At 40.2% G+C, this 17,443-nt stretch overlaps 1 protein-coding gene across 10 annotated transcripts in view; it reads left to right on the forward strand.

Annotated features, from left to right (window-relative positions):
* The window catches only part of CAMK2A (calcium/calmodulin dependent protein kinase II alpha), a 605,670-nt gene extending 594,354 nt beyond the window's left edge, over nt 1–11,316 (forward strand). For 5 of the 10 annotated variants that reach the window (XM_069654060.1, XM_069654052.1, XM_069654053.1 and 2 more), the window contains 2 exons: nt 3,976–4,009; nt 10,169–10,304. In XM_069654060.1, the coding sequence (XP_069510161.1) occupies nt 3,976–4,000 (25 nt within the window). In that variant the 3' untranslated portion in view covers nt 4,001–4,009; nt 10,169–10,304. Of the gene's footprint in view, nt 1–3,975; nt 4,010–10,168 lie in introns of all 10 variants that reach the window. The other 5 variants (XM_069654056.1, XM_069654058.1, XM_069654059.1 and 2 more) reach the window with 4 other exon arrangements.
* Nucleotides 11,317–17,443: the final 6,127 nt, after the last annotated feature.

Genomic DNA, 17,443 nt, shown 5'->3' on the forward strand with positions numbered 1-17,443 from the left:
CTCATGGTCCATATTCTATAACACAAACTCTTTTATGTGTCGGTGGTTCTGCTATTGCTCTTACCAGAAGAGCTGCTTGATTTACACTATCACCTATGTCTTTTGCGATTTCTAGTAATTAGACTGGATACTTTCTTGTTTGGACATGTTTGTGGCATGTTTATGTCATCAGTTTTAAATGCATGTTCTTCTGATGTGATTGCCTTGATCCTTAATAATTGTGAAAACAGATTGATATGAATGTTAAAGAGGTCTGACATGACTCCTATCAGAGTGGGTTGTTTTGTCTGTCACTTTACTGTAGAGTTTGGTTTAAAACGTCCTATTTCATTTAGACACTGTCATTTCCAAGCAGTTAATCTTTCCGATCATAATGTTTGATTGTTTTTTTTTATTTAGCCAGAGAAAATAAGTTATGATAAATATTTTGAATCTTTCCAAAGAACAGTAATATCTTCGAAAAATCTTGTCCATTTCTGCCTTCTTGCTCCAAAGATTTCATGAAAATGTTTGCAAAATTGGGAGGATACTTCGGTCAAATTGAAGTTACTGTACTTTTTGATAATAAGTAGAATTGCATCAGAATAAAATATGTTTTCATGAGGAACATAATAATACCACTATAATTGAACAACTATTTCACGGTATTGTTTCTTGAGGAATGCTCCTTGTATCACTTCTACACCCTCTGTATGTGGAATATTTATAAACAGGCTGGTCACACCCACAGTTGTCACAATAATTATTCTTGGTCATCTTTGTTTCAGCCTTTCTAATCAATTATAAACATTCTGTAGTGTCTTTGATGTCTATTTCTTCTTGTACTAATAACTCCTTCACAAGTGAATCTATAAACATAGAAAGTGGTTCCATTAAACCGTAATTCTTAGCTACATCAGTCTTCCTAGTATGATATGATATGGCATTTATAACATGCTTGCACACAAGTGTTTCTAGAAGACTCACTGTCCCCTTGGTTACTTTTTGTGATGATAGAAGATATTGAAATAGGTGATGTCGTATTGTGCAAACACTCATATGAGTTTTCACCATTTCTCTGCATGCACTTTAGTATTTTTCTGGTGTCACTGGTTCATAACATAAGCCCTCTTGAAAGTGTGTTATTTGTGTTGTGATCTGCGAACTTTTTTGCTTTTTTTGGTCAAAATGTAATTTATGTATTTATTGTTTCACTATGGTAGAACATATTTCGAAGGTGCAAAATGTTTTTCGTTGACCAAATTGTTTTATCATTGTAGGTTCCCTGTACATTGTTTCTGGAACTGGATTTCTTTTAGCATTTTTGAAAGAAAATGTTGGAGTTTCAGTTTTTCTTAAAAAGAGTTGTACATCATCCATGACTTTAACATGTATTGTTATCCACGCTGGGTGACGAGGTCATTGTTAATGGAGATACTGTTCTCTGTGAAATGTTGACCACTATGTTATGTATTGCAAAACAGAAAACAGATCTGAAAGGTTTGGAATTAATTAAAATTCTGGCATTGCCCCCGGTATCACCTCGGAACACTATTTCTCATCCTGCTGTGTACTTACGAAAGGGGAAAGACCCTATTGAATTCAGGCTTGCTCCCATTCCAAAAGGGGCAGTCAGCCAAAATATCTAGGTCACATCCCTTCGGTATATTATAAGTAACCCTGGAGATGCTGTAACCACTCTGGGTGTCATCAGTGGGGTGTACCCTGGCTGTCTATACACAGCAGACACGAGACCCATGCCTGGGAATTACTGTCCCACTCGAGGCAGGAGGGGTCCCTTGTGCAAATCAGAAAAGGGATGGCTGGAAGGTACTAAATTAATCTAAAGTACAGGTTTGGCTTGGTCTCTATGCACTATTGTTTCTCTGCTTTTTGGCGTCTTCTCCTTGTGTGGTTTACCATGTTGTGTCATCTTTCTAAACAAGAGACCACGTTTGTTTATTTTGCTCGTGGGGTAGTCAGCATTTTGATACCTGTTAGTGCCATCAAAGTGACTCATGAGGAGTCAGATATTCCAAATTTCTGTTTGTTTCTTGTAGAAATTGGACTTTCACTGGTTGTATGCCTCATCGTACCAAGAATACACCCAGTCATTTTTTTAATTGCGTGTGTCCCACTTACATTTCCCAATTTTGAATTCGCAATTAGATCATTGAGGATTGAATCTTGTCATCCCAATCCCTTTAAACCTGTGTCCATTGCTGAAGTATTTCACCTGTTTTCATTTTTATCATCCACATTTTCTATTTCAAATACTTCTTTTTAATGAGCCAGTTCGTGTATGGTTGACACAATTAAAACTAGTGAACTAGTAGTTTAATTACGAGCTGCGTGTTATCATTGCCCAAAGTTCTTTGGTTTTATCAAGCTCTCATTGCCTGAAGTTCGTTGGTTTTATAAAGCTGCCGTTGCCCAAAGTCCATTGGTTTTATCAAGCTACCATTGCCCGAAGTCTGTTGGTTTTTATCAAGCTGCCATTGCTCGAAGTTCGTTGGTTTTATAAAGCTGCCATTGCCCAAAGTCCGTTGGTTTTATCAAGCTGCCATTGCCCAAAGTCCGTTGGTTTTATCAAGCTGCCATTGCCCGAAATCTGTTGGTTTTTATCAAGCTGCCATTGCCCGAAGTCTGTTGGTTTTTATCAAGCTGCCATTGCCCGAAGTTCGTTGGTTTTTATCAAGCTGCCATTGCCTGAAGTCTGTTGGTTTTTTATCAAGCTGCCATTGCCCGAAGTCTGTTGGTTTTTATCAAGCTGCCATTGCCCGAAGTCTGTTGGTTTTTATCAAGCTGCCATTGCCCGAAGTTCGTTGGTTTTTATCAAGCTGCCATTGCCCGAAATCTGTTGTTTTTTATCAAGCTGCCATTGCCCGAAGTCTGTTGGTTTTTATCAAGCTGCCATTGCCCGAAGTTCATTGGTTTTTATAAAGCTGCCATTGCCCAAAGTCCGTTGGTTTTATCAAGCTGCCATTGCCCGAAGTCTGTTGGTTTTTATCAAGCTGCCATTGCCCGAAGTTCGTTGGTTTTATAAAGCTGCCATTGCCCAAAGTCCGTTGGTTTTATCAGGCTGCCATTGCCCGAAATCTGTTGGTTTTTATCAAGCTGCCATTGCCCGAAGTCTGTTGGTTTTTATCAAGCTGCCATTGCCCGAAGTTTGTTGGTTTTTTATCAAGCTGCATCAAACTTGTGGGATTCTCTTGCATTTAGGATAGTGTTCTGATGTGATTGAGTGCATGGTTACATTGTTTACTGATGAAGTCAGAAGTTCGAAATGTTTCATTTATGAAGTGTGTGACGATTCGTTAAAAAGACCACCATCTGTGTTAAAGGGAGACACCACTTTGTGTCTGCTGGCAAACTTAATGTTTCTGCCTGTTTTTAGAGTGATCTAAGATTGAATACTCCATTAAGTGTTTGGTTTTGGTTCAGACTCAAGTGGTGAGCTCAACCTGGTTATTCAACGTGTATTGGTTTGGTTAAAGTTTGGTGCTCGGCTGTATTTCCTCCAAGCTCGGAGATTGCTGACTATCCATTAGTTTTTCATAATTTTTAATTATTTTCTGAATTCACTTTCATAAGCGACAGATTGAGAGTATCATCTGAATTCGATGTGACCCAAATCTCATTTAATTTACTTGTCATTTGAGTCTACAGTACCTTTTAAATATAAAGTATCTGCTAGTGTAAACAAAATAAAGTACTATTCTCTCTATTGAAGAGATAACAGTGAATTATTGGAAGGGCTAGGTGACCATTCATTCTTCTGTTCCATGGATGTGTTGTCGTGGGTGGAGGAGCGGATTCCCGCAGCAAAGCATTGTGGGAAATGAATATTCTACTAGAGCACTGCAACGTGAGTTACTTTTCTAATCGTATGTGTAATTTTGAACACAACCTTTCCTAGAGAGAATAGCAATTTCTTTTGTTTACATTAGTAGATCATTTAAGTGGTTAATGATGTTGCATTTTCTTTGTTTGTAGGCACCTGATGAAGAGCCAAGGCTAGAAACATCGGGTAAATAAAATGTATTTTGGACACATAGAAGATGTAAATGATATGAATATGTGCTAACATCACATGCATTACAACTGAAATAGGCCATCTTTCGGTCAAAAATGAATTACAATTATACACAAAATTCTTGAAAATTAAGCATTTAATGCGAATTCACTAGAAAACAATATGGGACACTGGAAACATAGATGTTCATAATGACATGGACAGTGCATGGACAGTGCATGAACAGTGCAAACTCCGAGCTTGAAGGAAATACATCTGAACATTAAATGAACACGAGTTCGACATCTAGTGGCAAAAACAAATATCAAACGCCATTAATTTCAGAATTGCACATGCCCAGTATAGTCTGCGTTTGCACAATCCCAATCTGTTCGCTGTTTGCACAATCCCAATGCATTCGTAAATGTACATCTAGTACGTAGAATCCTAGTATACCACAGTTTACTGTTAGCCAATTAAAGGAGACCCCATTTTGCAAAATGCCAACATATATCTAGTCTGGATAATCCCAATTTGCAACCAGTTTAATACTACCATCATACCCTTTTTTTAAAAATCCCTGTGTTTCTTTATTTTGAAAGGCCCACCATATTCCCAGTTTGCAATATGACAACATATGCAAAATGCTACAATACCTTTATGTGACCATTTGGTTCTGTATACTAACATACAGAATTTCAGTTCGCTCATAGGATCGCACAGTTCCGCTACGCTCCCAGTTCATCGTTAGCCAGTTAGTTATCAAATCTCATTAGTACATTTCCTTTTCAGAACAAACCACTTTATTGTCATTTGGACAGTTGCATGTTACTCTTGGTTTGTGTAGAGACAACATATTTAAAGTTTGTTTTGCTTTAATTTAAATCCATAATAGTCTTAGCTGTGCAAAATAACTTTAATCCTCCAGTTTCACAAGCGCGCTGTACTGCACTGACATATCCCCCAAAAAACAGACCTATAACAGAATCAAGCTGCATTTGGAAAACCCTAATTTGTTCAGATCAACCTAAAAAGTCACAAAACATATCGCTATACCCTTAACACCATAATGGCATTGTGAGAAACTACTCGGTCACATCAGGCGGAGACATGGCTTTCCAAATATGCAGGGGTAAAACGGTTCATAACATTCCATAAAGGAACATCAGCTGTACTGTTGATGCCTAACATGAAAATGTCCCAGACATGTCAGCACTAAACCTAGACACCAGTGTCTGCTTTTCTGTTTTTCTTTTTTGCCCCATTAACATAATGTGCCTTAACTAGTCCTTTCATTTTCTTACGGACATCTCTAACCCTTGGTCAATCTCATTGATTTTGACTTCTCACCCAGGGAAGGTTACTTAGCCAATCAGGTGGCTGGGAACATGGCCGGAAACTGCCAGTGCCCCACTCGAACCCCTTCCTCGGGAGTAGCATTTTCTTTGTAGGTCAACCCTCGCTCCGCATGATGCCCTCCTTACCCACATGACGCTCTGCATAACCCATTCGATGCTCCGTAGCCCAATTCACTTACCTGCTGTCCACCAGGGCTTCTGGCTATGTGCACCACACCTAGATTTACCTGCTGTGCAGGTGTTCTGGCTCTGTTCACCGCAACCCCTCCCTGTCTCCTCCGGACCACCATAGAAATAGTAAAGTGACTTAGACTCTTTTCTATTTTATGGGAGTGATTGGTTTTATGCAATACAGGCGGATCCATTATCCCCTAAAAAAACCCTCTGTCACTATTTGCAGCCAGAGCAAGGCCCCTTGTGTGCGGCACCACTGACATCTCCAGGGGCGTACAGGGCTGGACCTCAAAGACGCCTCTGCTGTGCTTGGCTCTGCCTGCGTGCAGGGTTGCAGGATGTGACCCTCCCTCTGGCCCCAAACATGGGGGTTATAGCTTAATTACACCTCTTCCCCAGCCTGCACTCCTAGAGAGCTATCCATAAAAAGTGTATCACCTTCTGCCTCTCACTCCTTAACTGGTTTTTGTCACTGATTATCTGTCTATTCTGCGCCCATTCTTCTGGATTTGCCCTGAGTTTCTTTCCACAAACATCATACCCATCATTGGGAGACATTATTTCCATATATGCCTGGGCAAACGTTCTCTAAAGTGATCTGCCGGTTCTCGTGAATCCCCTAGTGAGATTCGGGCAGGTTCGAGGGTTTCCTAGATTTTTCTTCCAGCCCAAATCTGCCTGAATCTCCTTTAAGAGTCCTACGTTTTCAGGGAATTTTTGGGACAACTTCAGGCAGGATCGGGCTGATACTCGGGGGGAAATAAAACATGCACAAAATATCTTAAAAAGCGTGAGAGAGGGAGAGAAAGGTTAGAGGGAAGGGATGAGTCAGTGGAGGTTGGGAAGCGGGTGTGAAATGGAAATGGCAACCTGTGCATCTGTGCATGAATTCGAAGTAGAACAATAGAGGTGATGGCTGGAAGGCGTGAAATTAATCCTAACCTCTGGCATTCCTCTGGGCAGCCTTCCAGACCATCGCTCTTCACCTGTCAAGTCATTAGAAAAGGGGAAAGACCATATGCAAATCAGTCTTGGTCCCACCCCAAAAGGGGCAGTGCGGCCCAAACTGCTAAGTCACACCCCTTCTGCATGAGAGCAAAAGCATCCCCAGACATGTGTCAGCCTTGTTGGGGCTCATCAGTGAGGAGTAGCTTCGGTCTCTAGGCCCAGCACGCTCAGGACACATGTCTGGGCATCCCCATCACACACAGGGTGACTTATGCAAAACAAAATAAGTGATCACAGAGGATAAGATGAATTCTAAACTTTCCAGCCATCACCTCTTGTTTTGCTATGTGTTATCTAAGCAGAACATCATATTAAACTCAGCAGTAAGATATATCAGTAGACTAAGGCACTTACTGGAGATATCTATGTGTATCATGGTGGTACCATGTTTGAATATAGGTTAGAACTCAGCCTTTCATTATTCTGAGGTTGATCAAATTAGTGAAGTTGAAGTGGCGAATTGTAAGGTTGCATGTTAGACCAGCAGATTCAGTAACATGCCCGGCATGCTTGGGTCTTCTTTTCATAATTCAGAATCTGACACATTGAGTATTATTGAGAAATATAATATTACAATATAGGGAATGTATAACAGCCATGGACCCCTGAAAAGCCTGTAATGCTGGCGAACGGACATGTCATATATTAGGGGTACATAGAGCTTCCATCCTGCTGAGTTTGCTTTCATGAGGACTACTGATTTGATTTATTGAATAATAGGAAGAGTCCATGTGTGCTGCAAAAAGGAAATGTAAAGTGCGAGTTCCAGCCCACTTCCCATGACTACTCGATCTGTCTCTGCCTAGTGTGAAGAGGGATTGGATTGGCCCAACATGTGGCCTGCCATATCCGTCGGGGTATTTCCATCAGCTGAACAGAATAAAGCTTAGAGTAAGTGTTGCAGAAGCAGTCCACCGCCACTGACCACTGATAATGTACGAAACAAAAATAGCATTGGGAATAATGCAACAGCCATGATTTATTTTCATGCACATGTCAACAAGCCACCAAACACATAAAATTTTGGTTGCGCCTGAAAAATATAGGAAGAGAGCAAATGTGCGCCTGAGGCGTTTGCGCCAGACTGGAGACACGTAGAAAGATCAAGGTCTGGAAAAGGTTGTTCACATTTAACAGGCCAGACTGTATAGTTTGTATTTTTTTTAATGCAAGTGTGGTTGCTTGTCTCTGGGCACGGATACCCCTTCACTTAGCTAGGACTGCGGCAAAGGATTTTTACTGTGTGCTAATGGATACCTGTATTATTTACCTAATATTGGGACAATGTTTGCAATCCTGCCTTGGGGACACACTTGATGCAAGTTTTTAGATGTTCTTGTTATCTGCTAATGATTTTTGGATGCTGCAATGTACAGCTCATGGAAGTAGTTTTACTGTATTTTCCCACAAAAAAAGTAGCTTTAAATCTACATCTCAAGACATTTCATACGCAATATATCGGCCACTGGAGGAGGAAAGGCTGAGATCGCCCTTCCGGCTGTGAAACGTATGTCCTGCATGATGAACACAGAGGTCAGCAGTCGGCAAGCCCTTAACTCGAGAAGGTGCCTGCCCATTTATGATAAGCGCGGGGGAAAAATACAATGGGCCTCATTACGACCCAGGCGTTAAGGTGTTAACGGTGCCGTAAAAGGTTGCGAAGCCGCTAACCCCTTACCGCCTTACTACGAGGTCCCTTTGCGGCTCCCGACCTTAACGGCTGGTCTGTACCAGCCGTTAAGGTAGAGATCCGCAAAGGGACCTTGAAGGTAATTACGGTACTGCAATTTGCGGTATCGTAATTATCGCCTTCCCCATTCCCATTGAGCCCTATGGGGCAAAAATGGGAATGGGGAAGGGCCAATGGTAAATGGGGAATTACGGCCCCGCCACCTTGGAATGGGGTGGTAATTCCCCATTTCACCATGGCAGATTCGGTAACTTACCGGTGTTAACCATGGCGCTAACAGCGCCATTGGTTAACGCCAGGGTCGTAATGAGGCCCAATGTGTACGATAAACCCCCAGAGAAATAAAATAAGCAAGGAAGTAATGCTTCCTAAAATCACAAAGATGTCCTAGGTTCTGTAGGCATAGAATGTCCTGTTCTACAGGTAAGAGCAGATGTCCACACCTTTGTGGACCTCTCCCGTCCCCTTCACACCCAATTTGTATTGTAAAACAAACAAGCATTCCATGTGTAATAAATCTCTTTCAATGATACCACTGGGTACACAATGTTCAGTAAAAAAGGATTTACTTTGTCTTTTTCTTTAATTCCAATTAATCAATTATAAAACATAATCAATTCATTAACATCAAATTCTTTTTCAACAAAATAAAATTAGAAATTCAATTCTGTCACTTTCCACTATCCAGAATAATTTAAATCACCAACAAAATGATTCCTAAATATTCAAAAGGTTTTACATATGAATGGATTGATAGTCTTAGTAATATTACAATCCCTTGTATATTGCTCAATGTTCTTCGGGAAATATTTCCCTTCTTCAGGGGCTGTCTATTCAATGCTTTGTATTCCTTTTTCATATCCAGAACAGATGATGAACGAAAATCATACAATATGTTTACTACCATTCTTCACTTCTTATTTACATCATTAAGATTATCTGTCATGAATCCTCTCTTAATAATCACCTGGATGATTCTGACTTGCACCAATTTCCTAAGTATCTTCCTCCTATAAGTATTCCTTTCATGGATAAAGTTTCCTCCTATAGATCAAAGAAGTGTTATAAATCATTATAACCTCTACCCTTCAGTGCTTCTTGTCAGTATCTAAGTGCCGAGAACAACTAATTAAAACATCAGTTAAAAACTAGATAGTTTTGGATAGTGGAAAGTGACAGAATTGAATTTGTAATTTTATTTTGTTGAAAATGTAGTTGATGTTAATGAATTGATTATGTTTAATAATTGATTAATTGGAATTAAGGAAAAAGACAAAGTAAATACTTTTTTTTACTGAACATTGTGTACCAAGTTGTATCATTGAAAGAGATTTATTACAAATTGAATGGTTATTTGTTTTACAATGCAAATTGGGTGTGCAGGGGACGGGAGGGTTCCACAAAGGTGCAGACATCTGCTTTTTCTATTTGATTGTACAATCTTGTGTCAGGGTTGGTTTTTCTCCCCAGCACTCTGTTAGCTATCAAAACATTTATAAAAAGTAATGGGAATACAAGTGTTCTCCTAGATACTTAGAGAATAGGCTGTTCTACTGGTAACTCAGGGTTTTTGGGGAAGTATGTGCCTGTACTTAACTCAAACAGGTCACAAGTCTTTCATGTGCCACTGTGAGTCTATCCCAGATCGCCACAGGTGCCCAGTGGTGACTTTTCAGCTGCATGACCCACTGTCAAAGAGTCAGCTTGAATGGTTCAACATCTGAAAATAGAGGAGGCACGGGTGTCCGATATTTACACATGTCCCTCTCATTCACTTTTCACCATCTCACAGTAGCTTCAGTGGGCTCCCCCGCGTTTTTTTAGTCCCCCTAAGAGCACAGGGCACAATGCTCCATCCCACGTGCCATAGAGGATAGAGATGAGTGATATCTGCCCAGCATGACCTGGTCACTGAGTGTAATAACCCCATCTTTTTTCTTTCAGTTGAGTGACAGCATCCTGTGACTCCGACGTGGATTGACCACACTGCATTGAGGAATGGCACAGGAGAGGGGGGGCATCAACCGTCATAGGGATGATCACAACCTTCGGACATGGGTGGCGACTTCTGACTGGAACCATCTAGAAGCCCTTCTCCATGTCTGCCCTCATCTCTTCTCCCCTCTGCCTGTTCTTCCTGTCTCTTCAGGACACTGTCTCCTCCAATAGTCCCTTTAACAGCCAAAAGGAAAACCCATTTGGAATCTGTTGTTTAAGTCTTCTGCCCTGTCTGGCTGGGTCTCAGTTTGTGTTTCCCATGCACGAGGTCTGTGGTTGGTTAGAATGTCATGTACAGTTTCTGGATATCTTTGTAGTGGACACAAATGCCCAGAGGGGACATTCATTGCAAACTGTGTGTTATTCTGAAGGCACAAAGAGAACAACTCCAGCTGCTGGACTCCCACATGTCGCACACGTTTACTGGAGCAGTCTCCCACATACCACAGACTCACAACTTGGTCCTTGTTCCACACTCCTCAGACTAACCATCCTTCAGTACCACCTCCTTTCGAGCCAAAAAGATGATCTTTGCCAAAGAAAGGACTTGGGCGTGTGTGCATTGATAATGCTGTACAGTTTAACCATGTAGGTTCTATGTACCCCGGTGCTGGAAATATAAAAAGCTCAACTTCTTTCAACCCTTCTTACTTGACCTCTCCACCGGATTCCCGCCGATGGACTGTGGCAAGGCATATAGAGGAGCACTTAATCAGGGTGAAGGACTAAAAGAATACATGGGGCCCATTTTGAATGTAAACGTATTTATTTGAATTTCTTAGGTGCCAACAATCTTTTGCAAAATGGTGAATCAATACAGATTCCTTCAATTGCCACCTTTATCATTTGCCACCCGCCTGCTCCTAACAAGAACCTTACGAGCTGCAGCCTGAAATTACCAGTTCAAGCTCAGACTGTGTTCATCCATTGCAGTGATTGGCCTCTGACTTGACGAGTAAACTAGTTGTGTAGTCTAAGGAATGTGTGAAAGAAATGTCATTGCATTAGTCACACCATAAATTATAATGCAACCATCCAGAATACACACCTGTATAAATGTATAAGTATTTGTCTTCCACTCCTTATTGACACAGTTTTGACTTCTTCTATTTCTTGGGTGCTAATGCATTTTGAATGCAAAATCCCAATGTTTATTTCAACAAATCGGAATTTTGTAAATATTCAAGAACCCATGATTGTCCCCTATATATCCAAGTTGCCTCATGCCAACAGCAGCAAGGGCAGTGAATTTGATTCATTCATTGATTTGTGATGTGATTTTACTCTGTGCCTATATTTTATGCATTCTCTATTTATTTTTATTGTTTTTGCAAAGGTGGAAAAATAGGTAGATGTTGTCAAGAAAGGCATCCACCTGATCTATCTATTTCTAATTCAGGGAACTCATGGCGGCTACTCGCCTAGAGATGATGATAGACCAATCTATTCCTCATTCTAGAAATCCCATGACAACCATTCACTTAGAGATGATGATCAAGCTGATTTTACTATTTCTGATTCTGGAAATACCATTGCAGCCATTCACCTAGAGATGGTGATCCACCAAATCCGACTATTTCTGGTTCTAAATAAATCCCATCACAGCCATTCACCCAGAGATGGTGATCCACTCAATCTGACTATTTCTGGTTCTAGATAAATCTCATAACAGCCATTCACCCAGAGATGGTGATCCACTCGATCTGACTATTTCTCATTCTGGAAATCTCATGGCAGACATTTACCTAGCAATGATGAACGGTTACCAAATAAACTACCATGAATAAACTACCAGGACATGAAACTCAGAGTAAGAACATCCTCTTCAATCGTGTAAATTATCATACATAAGAAGTTCCTTATTACATTTGTTTATACAGAACTGCATTAAGTAGGGAAGACAAACCCTTCCACCGCGACCAAGCCACAAATGACAACAATTCATATGAAAAAAATTGATTTTGGTAGATCTTAGAAAAATAGCCGAAAAAAAATGCCACCATTTTGTATGGGTTCAATTTATCTCACAAAAACAAAACAACATCGGACAGTAAGAACACAGGCTGATGTTTGTTTTCAAGTTGTCTTGCACTTTAGTGGAAAATGGCAAACTGATGATTTTACATATTGGTTAGAAGAAGAAAGACAACTCCACCGTAGCAGCCGCATTGGCTTTACTGCCTTGAAGCCAGTGATTTAAAAGTAAAAAGAGTAAAAACAGACACCTGCAGGCTTTAATAGTTTGTATTCTTTATCTCCAAAACCCACAAGATTTCAGGAAAATAGAATCTCAGTAGATATGTTGTTTGTTGTTTTACAATACAGGCTCACAAAACTGCCAAAAAGGTGACCTGCTGTCTTCTCGGGTACTATGAGCAATATCCAATACTGACTGCGAATAGAACTATAGTTTTAAGAGCACAAAACAGACATAGTGGGCAGGTGGCAGATAATTCAGTGTCGCAAAGGGACCTGGAGCACAGATGACCCCCTGGTGCTAGATCTGCTCCAAATTCCTCGGAAAATGTGGTCCCTGATGCATTCAGAAACTTTAAAAAGTAGTGCGGACAGCCAATGAGGGCAGAGGGGTGTTATAGGCTTAGGGCAGGATTCAGATCAAATTATGCTTTCAGATTTCTGTTTTGACTTAGGTTTGAGTAAGATTAAGTTTCATTTTCCACTTGACCTTTTTCCTAATGCTATTTGATACTATTGCATTGCTCAATTCCCAGCTTATGTCCTCTCCTGGGACCAGCGATCGCTTGGAAAAGATGCAAGGCTAGCAAGTTTGGGGCAGATCCAATAAGAGGAGATAAGGATATTCCAGTATCAGCAGCACTTTGGTGGGATTGTGTGTTTGTGTGATTGATTGTTCTCAGGTTTTTTGCCACAAGATTTGACTCCTATTTATTTCCCCCTCCTGGTTGTGGGTTTCCTCTATAATGCTACTTCTTTGGACTTGATCCTTCCCTTTCATGTCCCATGAAATAACCCTCCTCGACCCCTCCAACATTCCCGAATAATGTTGTATATACATATACAGTGGAGTTCTGGGGTGGCTGTCTTTGAACTGTGTGGCATCTCCTTTGAAGCTCATTTTGTAATAGGTGTGTCCTCTGAGCAATGTAGTATACAATTTCAGGTCAATCCTGTAGTGCTGTAGTTATCTTTGAGCTATGTGTTTCCACTTATTTTTGGAGTTTGGAGTGATTGTTTTCTCCATTCAATCTGATATCCTTTCACCAGTAAAGGCTGCAGAGATATCCGAGGAAGTTTCTCAGCACTCACCATCTTGCTTGGTCTTGGGTTACTATCTCTACAGCACTTCAGAGCCCTGTAAGACAGGAGTCTGAAAAACACGGGGCACTTCTCTCCAATCTCGCCACTCGATGGGCTCATCTTTTTTTATGCAAATCACAAAATGAATGTTTCTGTGTTGTTTTGTTTAGAAAAAAGTAATTAGTTTAGTTATAGTTTAGAAAATGAGTTTTTAATAATTTAAGGATATAGGAAACCACATTGTACATTACAGTATTCTGGTTAATAATTTGGTGACAATGTGAGATTGTTTTGCCCATATTTTGGCGATATTTTTTGTTTAAAGAACCATTTGGTTTTGCACTGGTTTGATAAATCATTCACTAACTCTGATGGTAACGTTTCATAGATGATATTAGTATGGCAAAGATGTCAAAAATTTCCACATTTTACCAGTTTGGCAATAATGTTAGCAATTTAATAGGATACCAAGCTTAGGAGGGAACAAATAGTAAGAACAGAAAGTGGTCCTCTGGATTTTAGTTGACTAGACTTTCTGAAAGTGTACTGAGAACTGTCACATCTCTCTCAAATGTTGCTATTTGGTGTGCATTACTGTGGTGAAATTGAATGAAACAAATGATGTACTGAATTTGGATGAACATTGAAAACACACGTTAGAATGCAATTAACATTTAACTAAAAAGAAGAATATTCCCATTTAGACTTTTTTCAAAATTCTATAGACATTTGGAACTTCTTTAATATGATCATGTGTCATTTTTAAATTTAAATTGTCTTTGGCAATCCACAAAAAGCTGATATGTACACACAGCTTTGTGAGATATCGCAGTTATTGCAATATTCTCTCATGAAAGGAGACCTGGAGGACCCTGCCTGTATCTCACATTTAGTATTTTACATCAGCTCACAAAGTGAACAGTGCACAAATGTAAGAACAGTTGTAATGGACAATGCAAGGTTTGCCATACATAAAATCACAGGAAAGTCAACAAAATAAGAGAACTTCCATCAATGAGTGATTATGCGAGCTTTAGTAATAACATTTTGATGAAAATTGATTGTGTTAAGAAAATCAACTCTATTATTAACATATTTATTTGTGTGCATGTTTACTTTAAAAATATATGAATTAGTGTGTCTGTTGATTGGTTAATATTTCTTCCTGAAAATGTGTTTTTAATGTAATGACTAGAAGTCAAATATGATTGTTTATATTTTCTGTATTTTTGAGGGTGACCTATTAACAATTAGTTTGTGATTATTTAACTTTGAAAATGTGAGCGCTTTTTGGAAATTAGGGTCCGATGTTCATTACTGGACTTCAGTGAAGTCTTGTTTTTCTTTACAAGTGCAAGGCTCTCTTGTGTATGTATATGATATGATATGATAAGTCATTTATAACGGGCCTGTACACATGTGTTTCTGTGTAAGTATATGAAAGGAATGACAGTGGTTTGCACTGGCGGCCAGCAATATTGGTAGTTTCTCCAGTTAACTTTACAACATTTGTATGCTGCATAATGTGACATTCATGAAAATGGCGGAGACATCGGGCTCAGTTATTTAATGGTTCCTCATATCATGAAAATAGATATCACGCTGTTATTATTACACTATGGTTTATTGTACCACACAGCAAAACAGTAGAGCAAAAGCAGAAATATCCTTGCTAACTATTCTTTTATTTGGGTAGCACCCTGAACCCGCCTACTTACTCTGCCCAGAGTAAGCTCCGATGACAACTTGAAAGTTCACAATATGCGACCCTCGGACATGGTTCAGGGACTGTAAAACCACTACACCGTGATGGGCGCAGTATACATCTTCGATAACGTAATGTAACATAAGCACACATGTACTCAAGTGACACTGGGCACACACACACACAAATAAACACAGTTGTGTAAAATGTAATACCGTGTGCACCCAGTCTTACGTAGATGTGAACGTAAGGTGGTCAGTGTTTAGCCATGTCCTAAAGGTGGTCTAGACTTACTGACTATGTCCACATCAAGATATCGGCTTCAGTATCTGCTATGCATTTTATTTTTGTCAGCCTGTGTCTCTTTTCTCTAAAGGTACCAAATCCATTCAAAAGACACCGCCACAATCATGGGAAGGAACTGGGTGACACTCGCTTATTCATCTGTTTCATTCTTTCATGGGGTTTGTGTGCTACCGAAGAAAAGTTAGGGCTAATTGGGGAAAAGAAATCTGGCCCTGATCAAACTGGAAGGACATCTTCATTGCGCAAGAAGTCAAACAGAATTCACAATGGGCTTATTTATGGTAGGCTGATAGTCTTGTCATTTCTCAAAAGAAACAATGTCTATCTTCCGGAAGTACCGGAGACTGAAAGACTTTTGACGTACGGGTAGTACATGGTTTCCCATTTTTGATCGGCTCATGACTGATAACAAGCCCGGTGCACCTTCCCTTGTCCGTCAGACGCTCAGCAAAAGGAGAGTCATCCCGAAGGCAACAAAGACCACCTTTGCTTGGGTTGGGTGTCAAACACTTCATGTCTTTTGGAGGCAACATAGACGGGCAATGTTTAGCAGTACCTTGAGTTTTGCTGCCCCATCTCATTGAACAATGGATGTTGTTGGATGCCAGCAAAAAAGCGGGTGTTGGATTTGCAAGACTGCCTTGCACACCCAGTGGGACCACAACTGCACTTTCGCCCTTGCATGAGATTTTCACTTGATATCATTGTATTTGAAAAACACAAAATAATATGTTTGCTCTAAACGGAGTGCTATGGTATTTATTTAATCTTGGTGACATGTGTTCTCTAGCCTTTGGTGTGCCTCATGTTTGCTCGGGGTGCTTGGGTGTGTGACTTCCACCTCTACCTATGAAGTTGAGGGGTGTGCTCCTTCTGCATGTTTGCCTCTGCTGGGTATGCAACCTGTTTAATGAGAACAGAGCTTTAACTAGTGGTTTCTTACTTAAGCGGGTACTTGGGAGGATACCCAGGCTGCCAAGTGATTTAAAAATGCTGAGCTCTATGCAAGTCTATGCAAATAGGATGAGTGCACTCGTCCTTAGCACCTAAGGGGTTAATGCTGCATTGAGGACAGTCAAGACTTTTGTGATTTTAATTATGCAACTTCTGTATTCTATTAACCCATACATTCTCTGAAACTGTGGCTTTTATTTATTTATTTATTTATTTATTTATTTATTTATTTATTTATTTATTTATCACTTATATAGCGCACCTAACGCGGAGGCATCTGGGTGCTTGTACTAAGTAAATGGTTACAGTAGTTGCTTAAGTGGAAAGGTTACAATGTAGTTACAAAAGTTACATAGTGCAAGTGCTTAAAAGTCAAGTCATGTCAGGTTACAAAGTATAGCAACGGCAATAGTGCAGCGTAGGCTGCAGGGACAAATAGAATCTGTTACAAATTATAGGCAAAGCGTTTGTGTTGACAGTAGAATGCAAAACATGTAGATTACGTTGCAGTGAAACCAACTGGCAGAGACACTCCTCATGTTGCAGGGTCTGCAGCAGACAAACAGGTAGCGCAAGGGTAAAGGTCAAATCAGGTAGTTACATGGTGAAGAAGACACATAAGGCTACAGGGTCAAATCTTGTAGATTACATTACAGGCAAGCCAACTGGCAGAGACAAACCTCATGTTACAGCGGCTGCAGCAGACAAGCAGGTAGCGCACGGTAAGGTCAAATCAGGTGGTTAGAGGTAAAAAAGGCACATGGGCAGCACACAGCTACCGGGTCAAATCTAATAGATTACATTGCATGCATAGTCACAACTTAGTTATGGGGGTCTGGCACAATCATACAAGCATCCTGAGGCGAGTAAGTAGTACAATACATCGGAGTGTTACATACAAGTAGGACTGTGCCGAATAGCATATTTAGTATTCAGCCGAATACCAAATAGTTTGTGAGCTATTTGCCCGAACCCGT

Source organism: Ambystoma mexicanum, chromosome 3q, assembly GCF_040938575.1.
Source record: "Ambystoma mexicanum isolate Mex_15411 chromosome 3q, UKY_AmexF1_1, whole genome shotgun sequence".
In the NCBI taxonomy this organism is placed as follows: domain Eukaryota; kingdom Metazoa; phylum Chordata; class Amphibia; order Caudata; family Ambystomatidae; genus Ambystoma; species Ambystoma mexicanum.